Raw genomic sequence first — 15763 nt, forward strand, 5'->3', positions numbered from 1 at the left:
CACCCTTGTGACCACTCTGGACAGCAATCTGAACTCGGATGCACTGGCCAGGTAGACAGGAAAAACCCCGCGAACTTTTGAATTTGATTTCCTGTTTGCCCAGCGTGGAGCGCCAATCAGCACAGGTGACCATGCAGTCCCAGAATCAAAAAAGAGCTCCAGCATGAACCGTACAGGAGATACTGAAGCTGATCTCTGTATGGGGAGATGAATCTGTTCTATCAGAACTCCGTTCCAAAAGACGAAATGCCAAAGCATTTGAAAAAATCTCCAAGGCTATGATAGACAGAGGCCACAGCAGGAACTCAATACAGTGCTGCATGACAAGCATAACGGAAAGCCAAAGAATCAAATGGACGCTCACGGAGGGAGGGAGGGGGGACTAAGGACTAGCTATCCCACAGTTCCCGCAGTCTCCGAAAACCATTTGCATTCTTGGCTGAGCTCCCAATGCCTGAAGTGTCAAATACATTGTCGCGGGTGGTTCAGGGTATATGTCGTCAATCCCCTCCCCTCCCCCCACCGAAAGAAAAGGGAAAAAAATTGTTTCTCACCTTTTTTCAATGTCACCGTATGTCTACTGGATGCTGCTGGCAGACACAGTGCTGCAACGCTACACAGCAGCATCCCCTTGCCTTGCCTTGCGGATGGCAGATGGTACAATAGGATTGGTATCCATTGTCATCATCCCGTGAGTGCTCCTGGCTGGCCTGAGTGAGGTCGGCCGGGGGCGCCTGGGCAAAAATGGGAATGACTCCCGGTCATTCCCTTCTTTAAGCTTTCTCTCCTGGAGATTCAGTCCTGCCTGGAATATCATAGCAGCTGGAGGCTGCCTCGCCCCCGTTTTATCTCAATAAAGTCAGTGTTGTTTCTTATTCATGCATTCTTTATTATTTCATCACACAAATGGGGGGATAACTGCCACGGTAGCCCAGGAGGAGTGTGGGAGGAGGGAAACAGGTGGGGTTGTTGCAGGGGCACCCCCTAGAATGGCATGCAGCTCATCATTTCGGCGGGATGTCTGGGGCTCTGACCCGGAGCGGCTGTTTGCCTCTCTGGTTCTTTAGTAGACTTGCCTGATATTCTAGGCAGGACTGACTCTACCTTTAGACAAAACGTAAAGAAGGGAATGACCTGGGGAGTCATTCCCATTTTTGTCCATGCGCCCCTGGCCAACCTCACCGAGGCCAGCCAGGAGCACCCATGACAGCAGCAGACGGTACAATATGACTGGTAACCGTCATTGCCAACTTGCAAAGCAGCAGATGGTACAATATGACTGGTAACCGTCTCTGCTAACTTGCAAAGGCAAGGGGATACTGCTGTGTAGCACTGCAGTACTGCGTCTGTCAGCAGCATCCAGTAGACATATGATGACAGTGAAAAAAGGCTGAACGGGCTCCATGGTTGCCATGCTATGGCAACTGCCAGGGCAGAGGGGGAGGGATAACTCAGTGGTTTGAGCATTGGCCTGCTATACCAAGGGTTATGAGCTCAATCCTTGAGGAGGCCACTTAGGGATCTGGGGCAAAAATCAGTACTTGGTCCTGCTAGTGAAGGCAGGGGGCTGGACTCAATGACCTTTCAAGGTCCCTTCCAGTTCTAGGAGATAGGTATATCTCCAAATATTATTTTTTAATCCAGGGAAAAGGGTACAAAATGATTGTCTGCCGTTGCTTTCACAGAGGGAAGATTGACTGACGACATTTACCCAGAATCACCCGCAACACTGTTTTTGCCCCATCATGCATTGTGATCTCAACCCAGAATTCCAATGGGCGGGGGAGACTGCGGGAACTATGGGATAGCTATGGGATAGCTACCCACAGTGCAAAGGTCCAGAAATCGACACTAGCCTCGGTACATGGACGCACACTGACGAATTAATGTGCTTAGTGTGGCCGCGTGCACTCGACTTTATACAGTCTGTTTCCAAATACCGGTTTCTGTAAAATTGGAATAATCCCGTAGTGTAGAAATACCCTCCATGTGCTTTGTAGTATGTGATACTGAAGCTGGCATTCTCCAAAGAACCCTTGCAGGCTCTAGGAGTGCATCATCAGTAAGAGGAGCCACTCTCCCAGGAGCAGACAACTGCAGGATATGCAGCAACATAATGGCGTTCTCCTGCAGGAACTATGCCTTAATGCCCAGGGAAGCAGCCATGCACTGCCAAATGTCCTGTTAGGCCTTGAAATCCTCAGGTATTGAAGGCAAGGAAGAGCCAAGCACTGCCAAATTGTTCCTGATGCGGGGAGCAGTGCTGACCCCAAAGTCAGTGGTGGCACTGAAGTAGCTGACAGTTCCAAAGTGAAGGGCAATGAGAGCTGCCACAGTAACATTAGTGGTGTGAATACAATGGTGCCAAGGAGTTTTCCACTGCCAAAGGGGTCTCTTGCACCAAGCCCATACCAGCCCTGCTTCCATAGACTGTGGAAGGGGAACATCGGAGTGTGGTGCCAATGGACCAAAAGGTTCAGCAGCCTGTCCATGCAAGGGGGCTATAAATGACACAGCCCTGGCAAAATCATGGATCAATGGAGGGGTCAGGATGGAAAGGCAAAGGAGGTCTGTTGCCACCTGATATGCTGCTGACATGGAAACAACTGGTCCCGGTGCCAACATCACTCTTGTCAATACTGGATTCAAGAATCAGAGTCGATGGTAGAATCTGACCTCTCTGCACAGTATCAGGAAGTGATTAGAGGCACTCTCATATGCTGGCATTAACACAATGCTGGTCCACACTCTTTTTGGAGGACGCAGAAGAGTTTTCATGAGACCTGGAGTGATCTTATGTGGCCTTTCCCTCAGTGCATTTGATGGGGAACAACTCCTCCATCCCTTTGGAGAGGCACTGGCTCCACAGCATGAAATGGCAGCACTCTCAGAACCTGAGGGTGACACCTCCACTCTGATGAGGTCCTCAGTGCTGAAGCAGGCCACATGGCCTGTTCAAACAGGTGCTGCTTTAGGCAAAGGTCCCTAGTCAGCTGAGTCCCTTTCATGAATGACCTAGAAATTGCACACTGCTCCATGACATAGACATCACAGTAAGCAGTGTGTGGGGATTGTTGTTGGGGAATCACTCCCCCCACATAACAATGTTTAAACCATGGTGAGGGCGTCACCAGGGAATACTTAGAATATGAGGGTTGGAAGGGACCTCAGGAGATCATCTAGTCCAACCCCCTGCTCAAAGCAGAACTAATCCCCAGACAGATTTTTGCCCCAGATCCCTAAATGGTCCCCTCAAGGACTGAACTCACAACCCCGGATTTAGCAGGCCAATGCTCAAACCACTGAGCTATCCCTCCCCTTAACACTATATTTAACTAACACTATGTACTAACTATATATGACTAGAACAAACACTAGAAAAAGATAGTGAGAGATTGCATGATTAAGAACCACACAGAGCTTTGACTCCAGCCACATGAAGTAAGAAGGAAATGAAAGGGGTCAGGGTGGTGGCACCTCATATAGCCAGAGGCTATGGCAAAGAGGTGTGAGCGCTTCCCCTTTACAGACATTGCTAAGCAAAGTTCTCTGGCTCCAGAGCCCTAGGCACGCACACACCTAAGTGGAATACATGGCTGCATCTACTCAAAGCAGCAGGTTAGGCTCTGAATGCCTTGTTAGCTGTGAGGGCAGTGTTAGGATTTAGTCAGCTTTGGGCATGCCCACCAGCAGAAATGCAGGTGCCTTTAGGGATTTAGGTGCCTACATGGCTCAGTGGCAGCTGAACAGTGATTTTGTGAAAGTCAGTGATGTCTAGGAGACAGTTAAGTACCTCAGTGTTTTTGTGCATCTTACCCTAGCTGCCTAAGACACGCCAGTCCTTTCACACAAACAACCCAAAACAGAGTCTGCCCCCTATTACAGCACATAGCCCAATGGTTAGCATACTCACCTAGACTGGAAGAGACCCAGATTCATAACCCTCCTCTAGATTAGGGACTTGAACCCCAGTCTCCTACATTCCAGGTGAATACCTTAAGTGCCAGGCTATTGGATATTTTGGGGTAGGTATTTCTCAAGCTGTCCTGTTGGAGCTGTTCCACTTTGAATAATTAAATATTCATTAGGTGAGGAAAAGAGAGAAATTGACTGCATAGATCAGTGGTCTTGGCACTCACATGGGAAAGCCAGGTTCAAGTCCCTGGCTAGTTATAATTAAAGCTATGATTTTGTCATGATGGTCACAGAAAATGTGAATTTGCATTAAGTCCATCAAATACCATCCAAACCAAATGAAATGTGCTCAAACCAAGTGGTGTTGCAAACTTGTGCATGGGGTCACAGCATCACTCCATCTGCTCCACCATCTCCATCTATAGCAGCATGGACTCTTCAAACCTATGCAACATTGTGACCCCATGTGCTAGGTCGCAATATTTAGAGTGGGTAGCTGGGCCCAGTTCCACAGGACAGGAGTTGCCATTGTGGGGTGAGTGTGGGGTGGGCTCACCTCCCTCCTTCTGTGACATATTGTTGTTTTCAAGCACCTCTGCCATTAAATGTATTTTAAAATGTCCTGAAAAAATCATAACACTAGTTATAGTTTAACTCAGCTGAACTGTTTCATTGTCCAGTAGAAGGGCCTGAGTCTCCACTGCCTCACAATGAAGGCATTTACAGCAGTGCAGAGTAGGTGTAATATGCTACTCTTCTGATCTGGCAGATTTTTTTTCACTCACTTTGCACAGGTGTAAATGATGACACCAGGTGCATGACATGACAGAATCAGGCCCAACATATCAAATTAAAGTATCCATAGCAAAAGAAATCCAGAGTGTCTGTTTCAATTGCATCTACAGACTTTAGACTTCAGTAGATTTAAGGATACAGGGAATCTTCAGGAGGCATGTTCACTTCACCATAGTAAATATATCTCAGCATAGATTCAAATGCTTGTTTACTGGGAACCATTTCACCTATAGAAATATTTACTTGTCCATCTTCTGGCATGAAGGAACGGAACATGGCTTCAAAGTAACTGGAAAAGGAAAGGTGACCAACGTAACACAGGGGGATTTTACATAATCACAAGAAAGGTTCTGCAGATGGTTTCACTCAGTACTGTTCAAAGGGGGCTACAAAACATTGAAGCTTTCACACAAGTTACTTCCTAGCTACTATGGGGAGGGAAAAACTGCCTCTAAATGCCTCCTCAAATATAGTATGCAGTGGTGTTGTAATCATGTTGGTCCCAGGATATTAGAGAGACAAGGTGGGTGAGGTAATATCTTTTATTGGACCAGCTTCTGCTGGTGAAAGAGACAAGCTCTCGAGCTACACAGAGCTCTTCTTCAGGTCTCTTCCCAAAGGGGATTTGCTAGTGTTTCCCTCTATATAGTTCATGAGTGGCTTAAAGAACATTCAAATAATTTAGCTGAGTGTATCTCTGTATGCTGGTGGCTGAGTGATCACAGCACCTGGAGCGGTTTACTGCTTATCACTAGCAAAGTATTGTGAGAGACAGCCCAGGTGGGAGAGCTAAGGGGGAACCCACAGTTCCAGGCTGCACCCCAGAGATCCCGTCACACCCAACCACCTTGTCTCTCAAATGTTGTATTGTCATGTTTCAGATAAATCTGTGTGTGAGGCAACGAAGCATCACAATCCCAACAATGCTATAGGATACTATATAGGAAACAATGCCATGTGGATTTTCTTTATGGCAATTAATTTTCAAAAATATAAAAATTAGGATATAATACACTGTAATAATTCATTTACCTACTTTGCATATGAAGTGCTGGTAAACATCAAACATTATGGGTCTCCTGCTTTTTTAGGGGCTAGACACTAATATAAATGGTTATCTGCCTACTGTACAAGGATATTGTGATGGTTTGTTAGATACTGTTTGTAAAGTACTAAAGTATGTAAATGCTAAGGATTATTACGGCTGGCTTAAAATTTTCCATCAAAACTTTTTTTAATGGAAAATTGGATTTTAACTAAATGAAAATGTTTGCAGAAAGTATTACCAAAAAACTAAACAAAAAAATCAAGGATTTTTCCCACAAAAAGTCAAATTTTTCTGTTAACCCCCTCCATTTTCCAATTAGTTCTAATTATTATTGGATACTGAATGGAAGGAACCCATTTTCACTGGCTATAGGCATTAGTAGGTTTGCCTGTGATAGTATTAGATTGTGCTCATCTACTAACCTTGTTCCATCATTAATAGATAGCTACAAGCTAGATCAGGGGCGGGCAAACTTTTTGGCCTGAGGGCTGCATCGGATTTGGGAAATTGTATGGAGGACCAGTTAAAGGAGGGGAGCATGGCCCGGCCCCCATCCCCTATCTACTCCCCCCTCCGCTTCTCGCCCCCTGACAGCCCACCTCCAGGACTCCTGTCCCATCCAACCCTCCGTTCCCTGATGGCCCCCCAGGACCCCTGCCCCATCCACCCCTGCTCTCTGTCCCCTGAACGCCCCCCGGAACCTCCGCCCTGAATGCCCCCCACTGCCCCATCCAACCTCCCCTCCTTCATGACTGCCCCCTCGGACTCCTGCCCCTTCCAACCACCCCTTTTTGGTGTCCCCTGACTGCTCCCGGAACCCCTGCCCCTGACTGTCCCTGCCGCCCCATCCAACCCCGCCCTTCCTCTCTGACTGCCCCCCGGGGCCCCTGCCCCCAATCAACTCCCCTGTTCCCCGCCCTCTGACCGCCCTGATCCCTATCCACACCCCCGCACCCTGATCACCACCCCAAACTCTCCTGCCCTCTATCCAACCCCTCCTGCTTTCTGCCCCCTTACTGCGCTGCCTGGAGCACCGTTGGCTGGTGGCGCTACAGCTATGCACCATGCAGCACAGAGCACCGAGTCAGGCCAGGCTCTGCAGTGGCGTTGCCCCAGGAGCTTGCAGCCCCACTGCCCAGAGCATTGCACCAGCGGCAGGGCGAGCTGCAGAGGAGGGGGAACAGCAAGGGAGGGGCCGGGGGCTAGCCTCAGGGGCCAGGAGCTCAGGGGCTGGGCAGGAAGGTTCCACGGGCTGGATGTGGCCCGCAGGCCATAGTTTGCCCACCTCTGAGCTAGATCCTACTCTGCTTTCCCTCCTTTTCTACTCTTTCTCTCCATATAACTTAACTTGCATCTACTAGCGTGGCAAAGTGTTTTTCTTCACCCCACCAGCTGTACTCCTCACTCTGGACAATTGATCCTGCTCTCCCTTCCTTTTTTGAATATGTAAGAGTCAGTTTTTTCAGGTGCCTGAATCTGAATGACACGGTCACAATTTCTGGATAAGAGCTGCTGAGTGCACGTTCTTGTCACAGGTTACTGTAGACTCCTAATGGCATTCAGTCTTATATTCTCTTCAACTTGTATACCTGATTAAAGCCCTTCACAATTTTTCCCTTGCAAATTCTTCATGTCACAACCAATCAGGCTTGGCCTGAGATTTCTGCCAATGGCATTCTAGCTGTCTTCCTGTCTAGCTTCCTCTCCTGCTTCATCTGTCCCAGGCCATCTGTAAACCATGCTGAACAGTGAGGATGAAGCTGTATAGGGTCACCCTATCAAACCCTGAACTGAGGAGAGTTAGATGCCTTAAAAAGGGATTCTCAAAAGCCAGCATGCTGAGGGGAAAGTTGTCTAAGCCAGTCAATAGGAAATGCTGAGGAAAGGGGTGCACCCTCCTCTTAAAGGGAGGGAGGTGCCTAACTTTGGTCTGAGGGAGGTACCTCCCTCTAGCTGGGGGTCACAGCCATGAGCCCTCTGGAGTCAGTCACCTAAGCTGGGTCAGCACTTTCTCAACAAAAACTGAGAAGTAGGAGGTGATGACCCTTTACCAACAGTCCCGTGGCTAAAGAAGTCATCCACAATTTGGGAGACTCAGGTTCAAATCCCCACTGTGCTTGATGAGGAGCAGTGTTTTGAACCCAGGTCTCCCACATCCCACACAAGTGCCCTAACCACTGGGTTTGAAGATTCAAAGGTGATTTAATTACCATGTCCCTTGTATTTTCTTCACAGGTACTAAAGGGCTCTTTAATGAGGAAGTCAGAATAAGAACCTGTGGCTGGAAGTTAAAGCCAAATGCAAATTAGAAATAATACACACAGTGAAGGTGATTAGCCATTGGAACAAACTATCAAGGCAGGCGGTGGCTTCTCCATCTCTTTAAATCAAGATTGCACATCTTCTCTGGAAGACATACTTTAGTCAACCACAAGTTACTGGTGCAGTGTAAAAGGGCAAGATTCTATGGCCTGTGATATACATGTCAGACTAAATGATGTAATGGTCCCTTCCGGCCTTGGAATCTACGAACCATTTATCTCACCAACAATCCCCTTATCCTTTTCAATTACTCCCTTTACATGGTTTAGCAGGCCTGCTGATTCTCCATTGGCTTCTTACTTTGATGTACTAATATAGGACTAGATCATGCCTAGCTTTAACATAGCCGTACATAGAGTAGAGTCCCAGCTCTCTTGCTCAGCCAGGTTAAGGCAGTCTAGATTGCAGCTCTATGCACTGCAGAACCCAATGCCATGTACCCAATGCTCCCCCTACGACTGAGTGAAGAGGGTACAGGGAAGGGCAGAACCAATATAGACCTCTCCCCACTACATGCACCAGCCAAGGAAGCTGGTAGGCTGTGCCAGGGAGGAGACGTATGATACACCCTTAAATGGGTAAATTATTTACACCTGCAACCAAGTGGGAACCCAGAGAGACTAATCTACCCCCTAATGTATTGATATTTTTATATGTTTGTTCAATGGATTCTTAAATCTCTACCTCATAGCTTACATACCAAAGTTTAGGCCTCATTCTATTAGCATCGCTTGAGCTGCAGTTCCATTTTTTAGAACATCCTTTTTATTCTTTTTGAACACTTGTTCCTTTCCAGTTAATGACAGTAGTTTTATGCATGAATATTTGCTTCTTTTTAAAATTGTGGTAGGATATAGACCTTCTGTTATTCAACTAAGGTTTTGATTTCCTAACTTTTCCCTGCTGGGATGGCAAATTCATTCACATTTTAGTCTCTGTTGCTTAATGGCTCTATTATGTTTAATTTATAGGGGGAAAATCCTATGTATTACTCAGATCTCAGTGAATAGAAGCCTATTCTCTTGTGAGCTTCAAAACAAGCTGATCCAAGAAGCAGTACTAAGAAATCATGTCTACACATGACATTTGTTACTGCTCTAGTAAAGGACGACTCTTTAAAAAAGTTTCTAAGTTTCAGTAATTGGTTGATCAGAGTGCACACACCTGGAGCGGGCTGCCAGAATTGCCTTATGTGCTGGTCTTGGGTGGCCATCTAACAGGAGGATGATATCACAAAACTCGATCCCAGCTCCTTCTAGATAAGCCTTCATATCCTGAATCAAAGATGTTCCTGACAGAGGCAACATGGTGAAATGATTAAAAAGAAGACATTTCCAGATAATCAGCTGCTATAAAGTTAATACACAGTTGAGCCACATCTACATATAGGTTTTCCCATGGGATCAAGGGAGTTGTTAGTAGGCAGGCACTTCATCACATTCTCAGAGCTATAGGAGGCCCCTTCTTGTATGCCATGGATAGGGCCAGGACGTGATGCCTGGAAATTTGTTCTGTATGTAAGGCTGATACCCTTGGTGAGGTTCTACACTCGCATCCTTTTCCTCACCTCAGGTACATTTGCCTCAGTCCACCTCCTCACCCACCCCCAGCCCCTCTTGTGCCAACATTACTAACCTCACACCCATTCCCTCTCCACTTCTCTTGCTGTCTCTGGAACGCCATGACATATCTACAAAGATCTCAGCCACCCGCGACCTCTTCTTATCTTGCTCCCTCCAGCTCCTGGCTCTTCAAGAGACCTGGATCCCTCTGCAGCTGCCGTCTCTTATAGAGGCCTCTCCTTCTCTCACACCCCTGCCCTGGATCAGACTGTAGTGGGGTACGGACCTTCTCCTGTCCCCTTGCTACTGTTTCCAATACCTCCCTCCTCTCTTCTTTTGAACAGCGCTGCATCTGACTTCTCTCATCTCCTTCTCAATATTGCTGTCACCTACCATCCATCCAGCTCCTCCCCATCAGCATTCCTCTCTGATTTCAACTCCTCACTCTTTCTCTCTCTTCCTCTCCTCACAATCTCCCACACTCAGCATCAGAGACTCCAGCTTCCATGGTAACAACCCATCCAACCCCTTAGCTGCACATTTTCTTTTCCTCTCCTCTTCATTCAATCTGCAGCCCTCGGTCAACTCTCATAGAATTTGGTCTCAACAAGCATTGCTTTCTTTGATCTCTGTTGCTGAGTTCCCTCCCTTTTCAGCATCACCCATTTCCTCTCAACTCCCTCATGCCCTGTCACTTGGTCTTTCTGCAACTTCGTCCTTCAACATCAGTGACTTCTTATCTGCTCTCAGCCTTCTCATCCTTTCTTCCATTGATATAGTTGTTGATTCACTTCCACCTTCCACCTTTGCCTCTTTTGCCTCCCTCTCTCACTGCAAGATCTGCCCTGCCAACCCCCAGCCCTAGCTCACCCCCAGCATGAGGAAGTTACTTACCTTATAGCAACTGGAGGGTCTTCGAGATGTGTGGTCCCTATCTGTATTCCATTAGGGATACGCATGACTCCATGCTCCCAGAGTCAGAGAATTTTGAAAGCAGTGTCCGCTGGCTTGCACATGCACCCTTACTTTCCTTGGGTCTCCACTCAAGGAGATAAAAGATGGAGCACACCAACCACCTCTCCCGTTCCTTCTCTACCATGAATCTAATCAAGGTCCGAAGCAGAGGGGAAGGAGAGTGGGTAGTATGTATGATAGGGATCACAAATCTCAAATAACCTGTAAGGTAAATAACTTCTTCTTCTTCTTCTTCTTCTTCAAGTGCTGGTCCCTATGTGTATTCCATTGTGGGTGACTGACAACTAGTACTCAAGAAAGAAGAGAGTGCAAAGAGGCAGGTGGCAGAGTTCCATGAAGGACCATTGCCCCATAGCATGCCCCATAGCAGAGTCTTCTACTAAAGCATAATGACTCGCGACCATATGGTTGGAAGTCCACGTAGCTGTTTTACAAATGTTAACCAAAGACACTTCCTCAAGCAATGCTATAGACATTGCTTGTGCTCATCCTGTGTCGGGGAAGGAAGGCAAGACAATTGATAGCAGAGTAAGATATAACCTGAGATCCACCCAGAGATCCTCAGAGGAGATAGCTTGACCTTGGACACTTTTCACTGTGACTCAAACATTGGGGGGGGGGGGGAAGAATTGCATCAGGAATGTTGATTGGAAAGTTATCTAGATGTGTCCCTAAAAAGGATAATGTTATTCGGTGGTTGGATCATCAGTTTCCCTGGTATGAACCAGACACTCATGGTGTGTGCAATGAGAACACTGATCCACTAACCCCTGACACCCAGTGGCTGCTAACAGGCACCAGAACTAGAAGTTGAATTCCGACAGAGCAGAGAACTCCAATCCTGGAATCTGCTAGGTTGAATTCTGGGGTCCTGAATGTCCCTGATTGTATTTAAACCCAAGCACAGGAACAAGAAGTTGTCCACGTAACTGGGTTGCCCCTGCTCAGGACTGTTTCCCTTGCACTACCTGCTCCTACTACCTGACTCTGATCTCCTGGTAACCTGATCCTGCCTGCCTCCTTACACCTGACTCTTGATCTGCCCTCTGGCATATCTCAGAATCTAATCTCCTGGTATCTGACCCAGCGTGGCTCCTGACTCCTGGTCTGACCACTAGGTCAGATTTCCCATGTCAGTTTGCATGGACCACTTAAGCCACAGGAGTGGGCTTGGTGCCAGTAAAATGGAGCTGGCTAAACCTCTGGAAGCACTGGGCACTCCCAAGTGGGTCTGCCTGACTTCAGGCTGACAATTAAGCCTTGCAGGCCTAGGTCATTCAGCTGACCTCGGAGAAAAAACGGTCACCTACCTTTCGTAACTGTTGTTCTTCGAGATGTGTTGCTCATGTCGATTCCATTCAAGGTGTGCGCGCACCCATGGGCAGAGTTGTCGGAGATTTCTGCCTTAGCGGTATGCATAGGGCAAGCTGTGGCGCCCCCTGGAGTGGCACCTCCATGCGGTGGTATATCAGGCGCCACCATCCCGGCGCCCTCTCAGTTCCTTCTTGCCAGCAACTCCAACAGAGGGGCAAGAGGGCGGGAAGTGGAATGGACATGTGCAACACATCTTGAAGAACAACAGTTATGAAAGATAGGTAACTGGTTTTTCTTCTTCGAGAGCTTGCTCATGTCAATTCCATTTTAGGTGACTCACAAACAGTATCAATGGAGGTGGGCTCAGAGTTCACAGTTTAGCAGCTTGCAGTACTGCCCTACTGAAACCAGCATTGTCCAACGGCTGCTGGGTCAGCGTGTAGTGGGACATAAAAGTGTGGACAGATGACCATGTGGCCGCTCTACAGATGCCCTGGATAGGCACATGGGCCAGAAAGGCTGCAGAAGAGTGGGTGGTGACGATCGCCAGGGGTGGCACTTTCACTTGGTCATAGCAAAAGTGAATGCAGGCAGTGATCCAAGAAGAAATTCTTTGAGTGGATATCGGGCGACCTTTCACCCTGTCAGCCACTGCGACGAACAATTGCATTGTCTTACGGAATGACTTGGTCCTATCCACATAGAAGACCAGAGCCCTCCTAATGTCCAGGGCATGTAGCCTGCGCTCCTCTTCTGACTTATGCGGCTTTGGAAAGAAGACCGGTAAATAAATGTTCTGGCTCCAATGAAACTGAGAGACTACTTTAGGAAGAAAAGCTGGGTGCAGCATTAGCTGGACCTTGTCCCTGTAGAAGACGGTTTATGGCGGCACCAAGATGAACACCTGAATCTCGGATACACAGCAGGCCGACATCACTGCAACCAGGAACATGACCTTCCAGGAGAGGAGGAGAGAGCAGGAAGCCAAGGGCTCTCTAAGGGAGGACCCATGAGTTGAGACAGCACCAGATTCAAGTCTCATGGAGGGATGGGGTCTCTGACTTGTGGGTAGAGGTGCTCCAGGCCTTAAAGGAATCTGGCCATGATATTCTGAGCAAAAACAGACGTACCCTGTAACAGCAGGTGGAAGGCCGAGATGGCCGCTAGATGGACAAGTCCTGGAGCTTGAGATGCAGGAGGTAGTGCAGAATAAGCTGCAGTGAAGCCCGCTCAGGACGAACACCTTTGTCCGCAATCCAACAGATGAACTGTCTCCACTTGGCCATGTAGGTCGCGCTGGTGGAGGGCTTCCTACTTCCCAACAGAATGTGCAGATCCTCTGCCGAACACTGCTGCTGCTGCACGTTTAACCACGCAGAGGTAGTGCTGCCAGGTTGGGGTGCAGAAGACTGCTGTGGTTCCGGGACAACAGGTCCGACCTGAACGGTAGCTGGAACGGGGTTGCTCCCGAGAGATCCAGAAGGGTGCTGAACCAGTGCTGGCCTGGCTACACCGATGCCATGGGGATGATCCTCACCCTGTCCTGTTTGATCTTCATGAGGACCCTCGGCAGCAACGGTACCAGAGGGAAGGTGTACATCAGGTCTCCTGACCACGGGAGCAGAAAGGTGTCAGACAGGGCTGCTCTGTCCATGCTCCCAATCAAGCAGAAGACGTGGCACTTCCTGTTCTGCGTGGAAGCGAACAAGTCCACCTGGGGAGTTCCCCACCTGTGGAAAATGGAGCTGACCACCTCCGGACGAATTTGTGGCGAGACAAGAATGTCCTGCTGAGGCAATCTGCCAACGAGTTCTTGGACCCCGGAAGGTGAGTGGCTACGAGATGGATATTGTACTGTAGACAGAAGTCCCAGAGCCAGAGGGTTTCCTAGCAAAGGGCTCTGCCCTGCCTGTTGATATAGAAAACTGTAGCCATGTTGTCCATCAGGACCCTGTACCACCCTGTCTTGTATACAAGGTAGAAAGGCCTAGCAGGCCAGTCAGACCGCCCTGAGTTCCCTGACATTGATATGAAGGGAACGATCTTGACTTGACCAACGGCCTTGAGTGTTGAGATTGCCAAGGTGGGCTCCTCAGCCCAGGTCCGAGGTGTCAGAGACAAGGAGCACCAATGAGGATGGGGCCACAAAGGGAGCATCTTCCAACAACAACGTGGGATCCTGCCACCAGACGCCAGGACGCTGTCCGGAATCCTGACCACCCAGTTCATGTTGTGCCGGCTGGGGACATAGACTGATGCCAGCTATGCCTGAAGAGGTCTGAGGCGGAGTCATGCATGCCAGACCATGTAAGTACACACTGCCATGTGGCCCAGCAGCCTAAAGCACATGTGGGTGGTGATGAGTGGGTGGGCCTGCAGGTCCATGATAAGGTCTGACATGGCCTGGAACCGAGTCTCGGGGAGGAAAGCCCTGGCCCAAGTGGAGTCGAGGACTGATTCAATTAAATCTATGCGTTGTACCGGGGTTAAGGTTTACTTTGTCTCATTTATTATAAACCCCAGGTCACGACAGGTGGAACAGACCAGGTCAAGATGTTTCCACACCTGACCCGGAGACCAGCCCTTTATCAACCAGCTGTCGAGGTATGGGTATATTTGGACTTTCCAACGTCTCAGGTAAGCAGCCACTGGCGCTATACATTTTGTGAATACTCTCGGGGCCAACGAAAGACCAAAGGGCATCGCCGTAAACTGGAAATGGCGCCTCTCGCCGAGCTGGAGTACAGGAGTCGACGGGAGAGCACTCAGGGATCGATTTATTGTGTTTAGTCTAGACACGATAAATCGATCCCCGCTGGATCAATAGCTGCCCGCTGATCCGGCCGGTAGTGAAGACATACCCTGAGTCTGTGGGCAAAAGTTCTTACAGATGCAGCACCTGTCCTTGCGATGGCCTTCTCCCAGACACTTAAGACAGCTATCGTGCAGATGGCTGATTGGCATCGGCCTGCTGCATGATGCACATGGCTTAAAGCCGGAGTAGTGGGGCAAAGACCTAACAGGGGACTCTGTTGACTAACTAACACTATCAGCTAGCTAACTATGAAACTATGTACAACCACAACTAGCAAGTCAATGGATACACCGCTATTGTTCTTGAGAAGCAAGACAAGGCACTCCAACCAGCCGTCACGGGTGGTAAGAAGGAACTGAGAGGGTGCAGGGCCAGCGGTGCCTGATATGCTGCTGCATGGGAGAGCCACTCGAGGGGGTACCACAGCCAGCCCTACGGATACCGCTAAGGCAGAAATCTCCAACAACTGTGCATGTGAGCGCACGCACACCAAAAATGGAATTGACATGAGCAAGCGTTCAAAGAAGAACTAGGTATTGCAAGAGCGAGTCACACAGTTGCATGCTGAAAACACTGTACTCCAGACATGGCTCACAGTGCCCTGTTCCCTGATATGTCTGCCAGAACGGTTTGATGGTAACCACCAGTGATTCCATAGTTTTATAAACCAGTGCTGCCTCCTGTGCATAATGCATCCTCAGTCCTACCCTACTGATTGTGTAAAGGTGAGCTTGGTTATCAGCCTGCTGTTTGGGGAAGCCTCTCCCCTCTTGGAGTGTGACATTTTGGTACTGTCAACCTGGGAGGTCTTCCTGCAAGTCAGTTCAGTGCTGTTTGGTGATCTGCACCAAGCTCCAACAGCAGAGGCTGCTCTAAGAAACATCCAACAAAGGCAGGGTACTATAGGCTCATATGCAGTACAATTCTGCCACCTCATGGCTGATACAGATTGGAATGAGGTGGCACAGCTATACCAGTTCTGGTGGGATCCGTGAGAAGAAATTAAAGATGAATTGC

At 48.6% G+C, this 15763-nt stretch overlaps 1 protein-coding gene across 9 annotated transcripts in view; it reads right to left on the minus strand.

Annotated features, from left to right (window-relative positions):
• Window positions 1-15763, minus strand: part of LZTR1 (leucine zipper like transcription regulator 1) — a 271551-nt gene that overhangs the window by 43086 nt on the left and 212702 nt on the right. For 8 of the 9 annotated variants that reach the window (XR_005592029.1, XR_005592030.1, XM_039517962.1 and 5 more), the window contains 2 exons: window positions 9245-9371; window positions 4850-4999 (listed from right to left, as the gene is read on the minus strand). Coding sequence is in view for 7 of the 9 variants with exons in the window: in XM_039517962.1 (XP_039373896.1) it covers window positions 4850-4999; window positions 9245-9371 (277 nt within the window). In the remaining 2 variants the exon portion in view is untranslated. The remainder of the gene's footprint in view (window positions 1-4849; window positions 5000-9244; window positions 9372-15763) is intronic. The other variant, XM_039517967.1, reaches the window with a different exon arrangement.

Source organism: Mauremys reevesii, unplaced genomic scaffold (assembly GCF_016161935.1).
Source record: "Mauremys reevesii isolate NIE-2019 unplaced genomic scaffold, ASM1616193v1 Contig2, whole genome shotgun sequence".
Taxonomy (NCBI): Eukaryota; Metazoa; Chordata; order Testudines; family Geoemydidae; genus Mauremys; species Mauremys reevesii.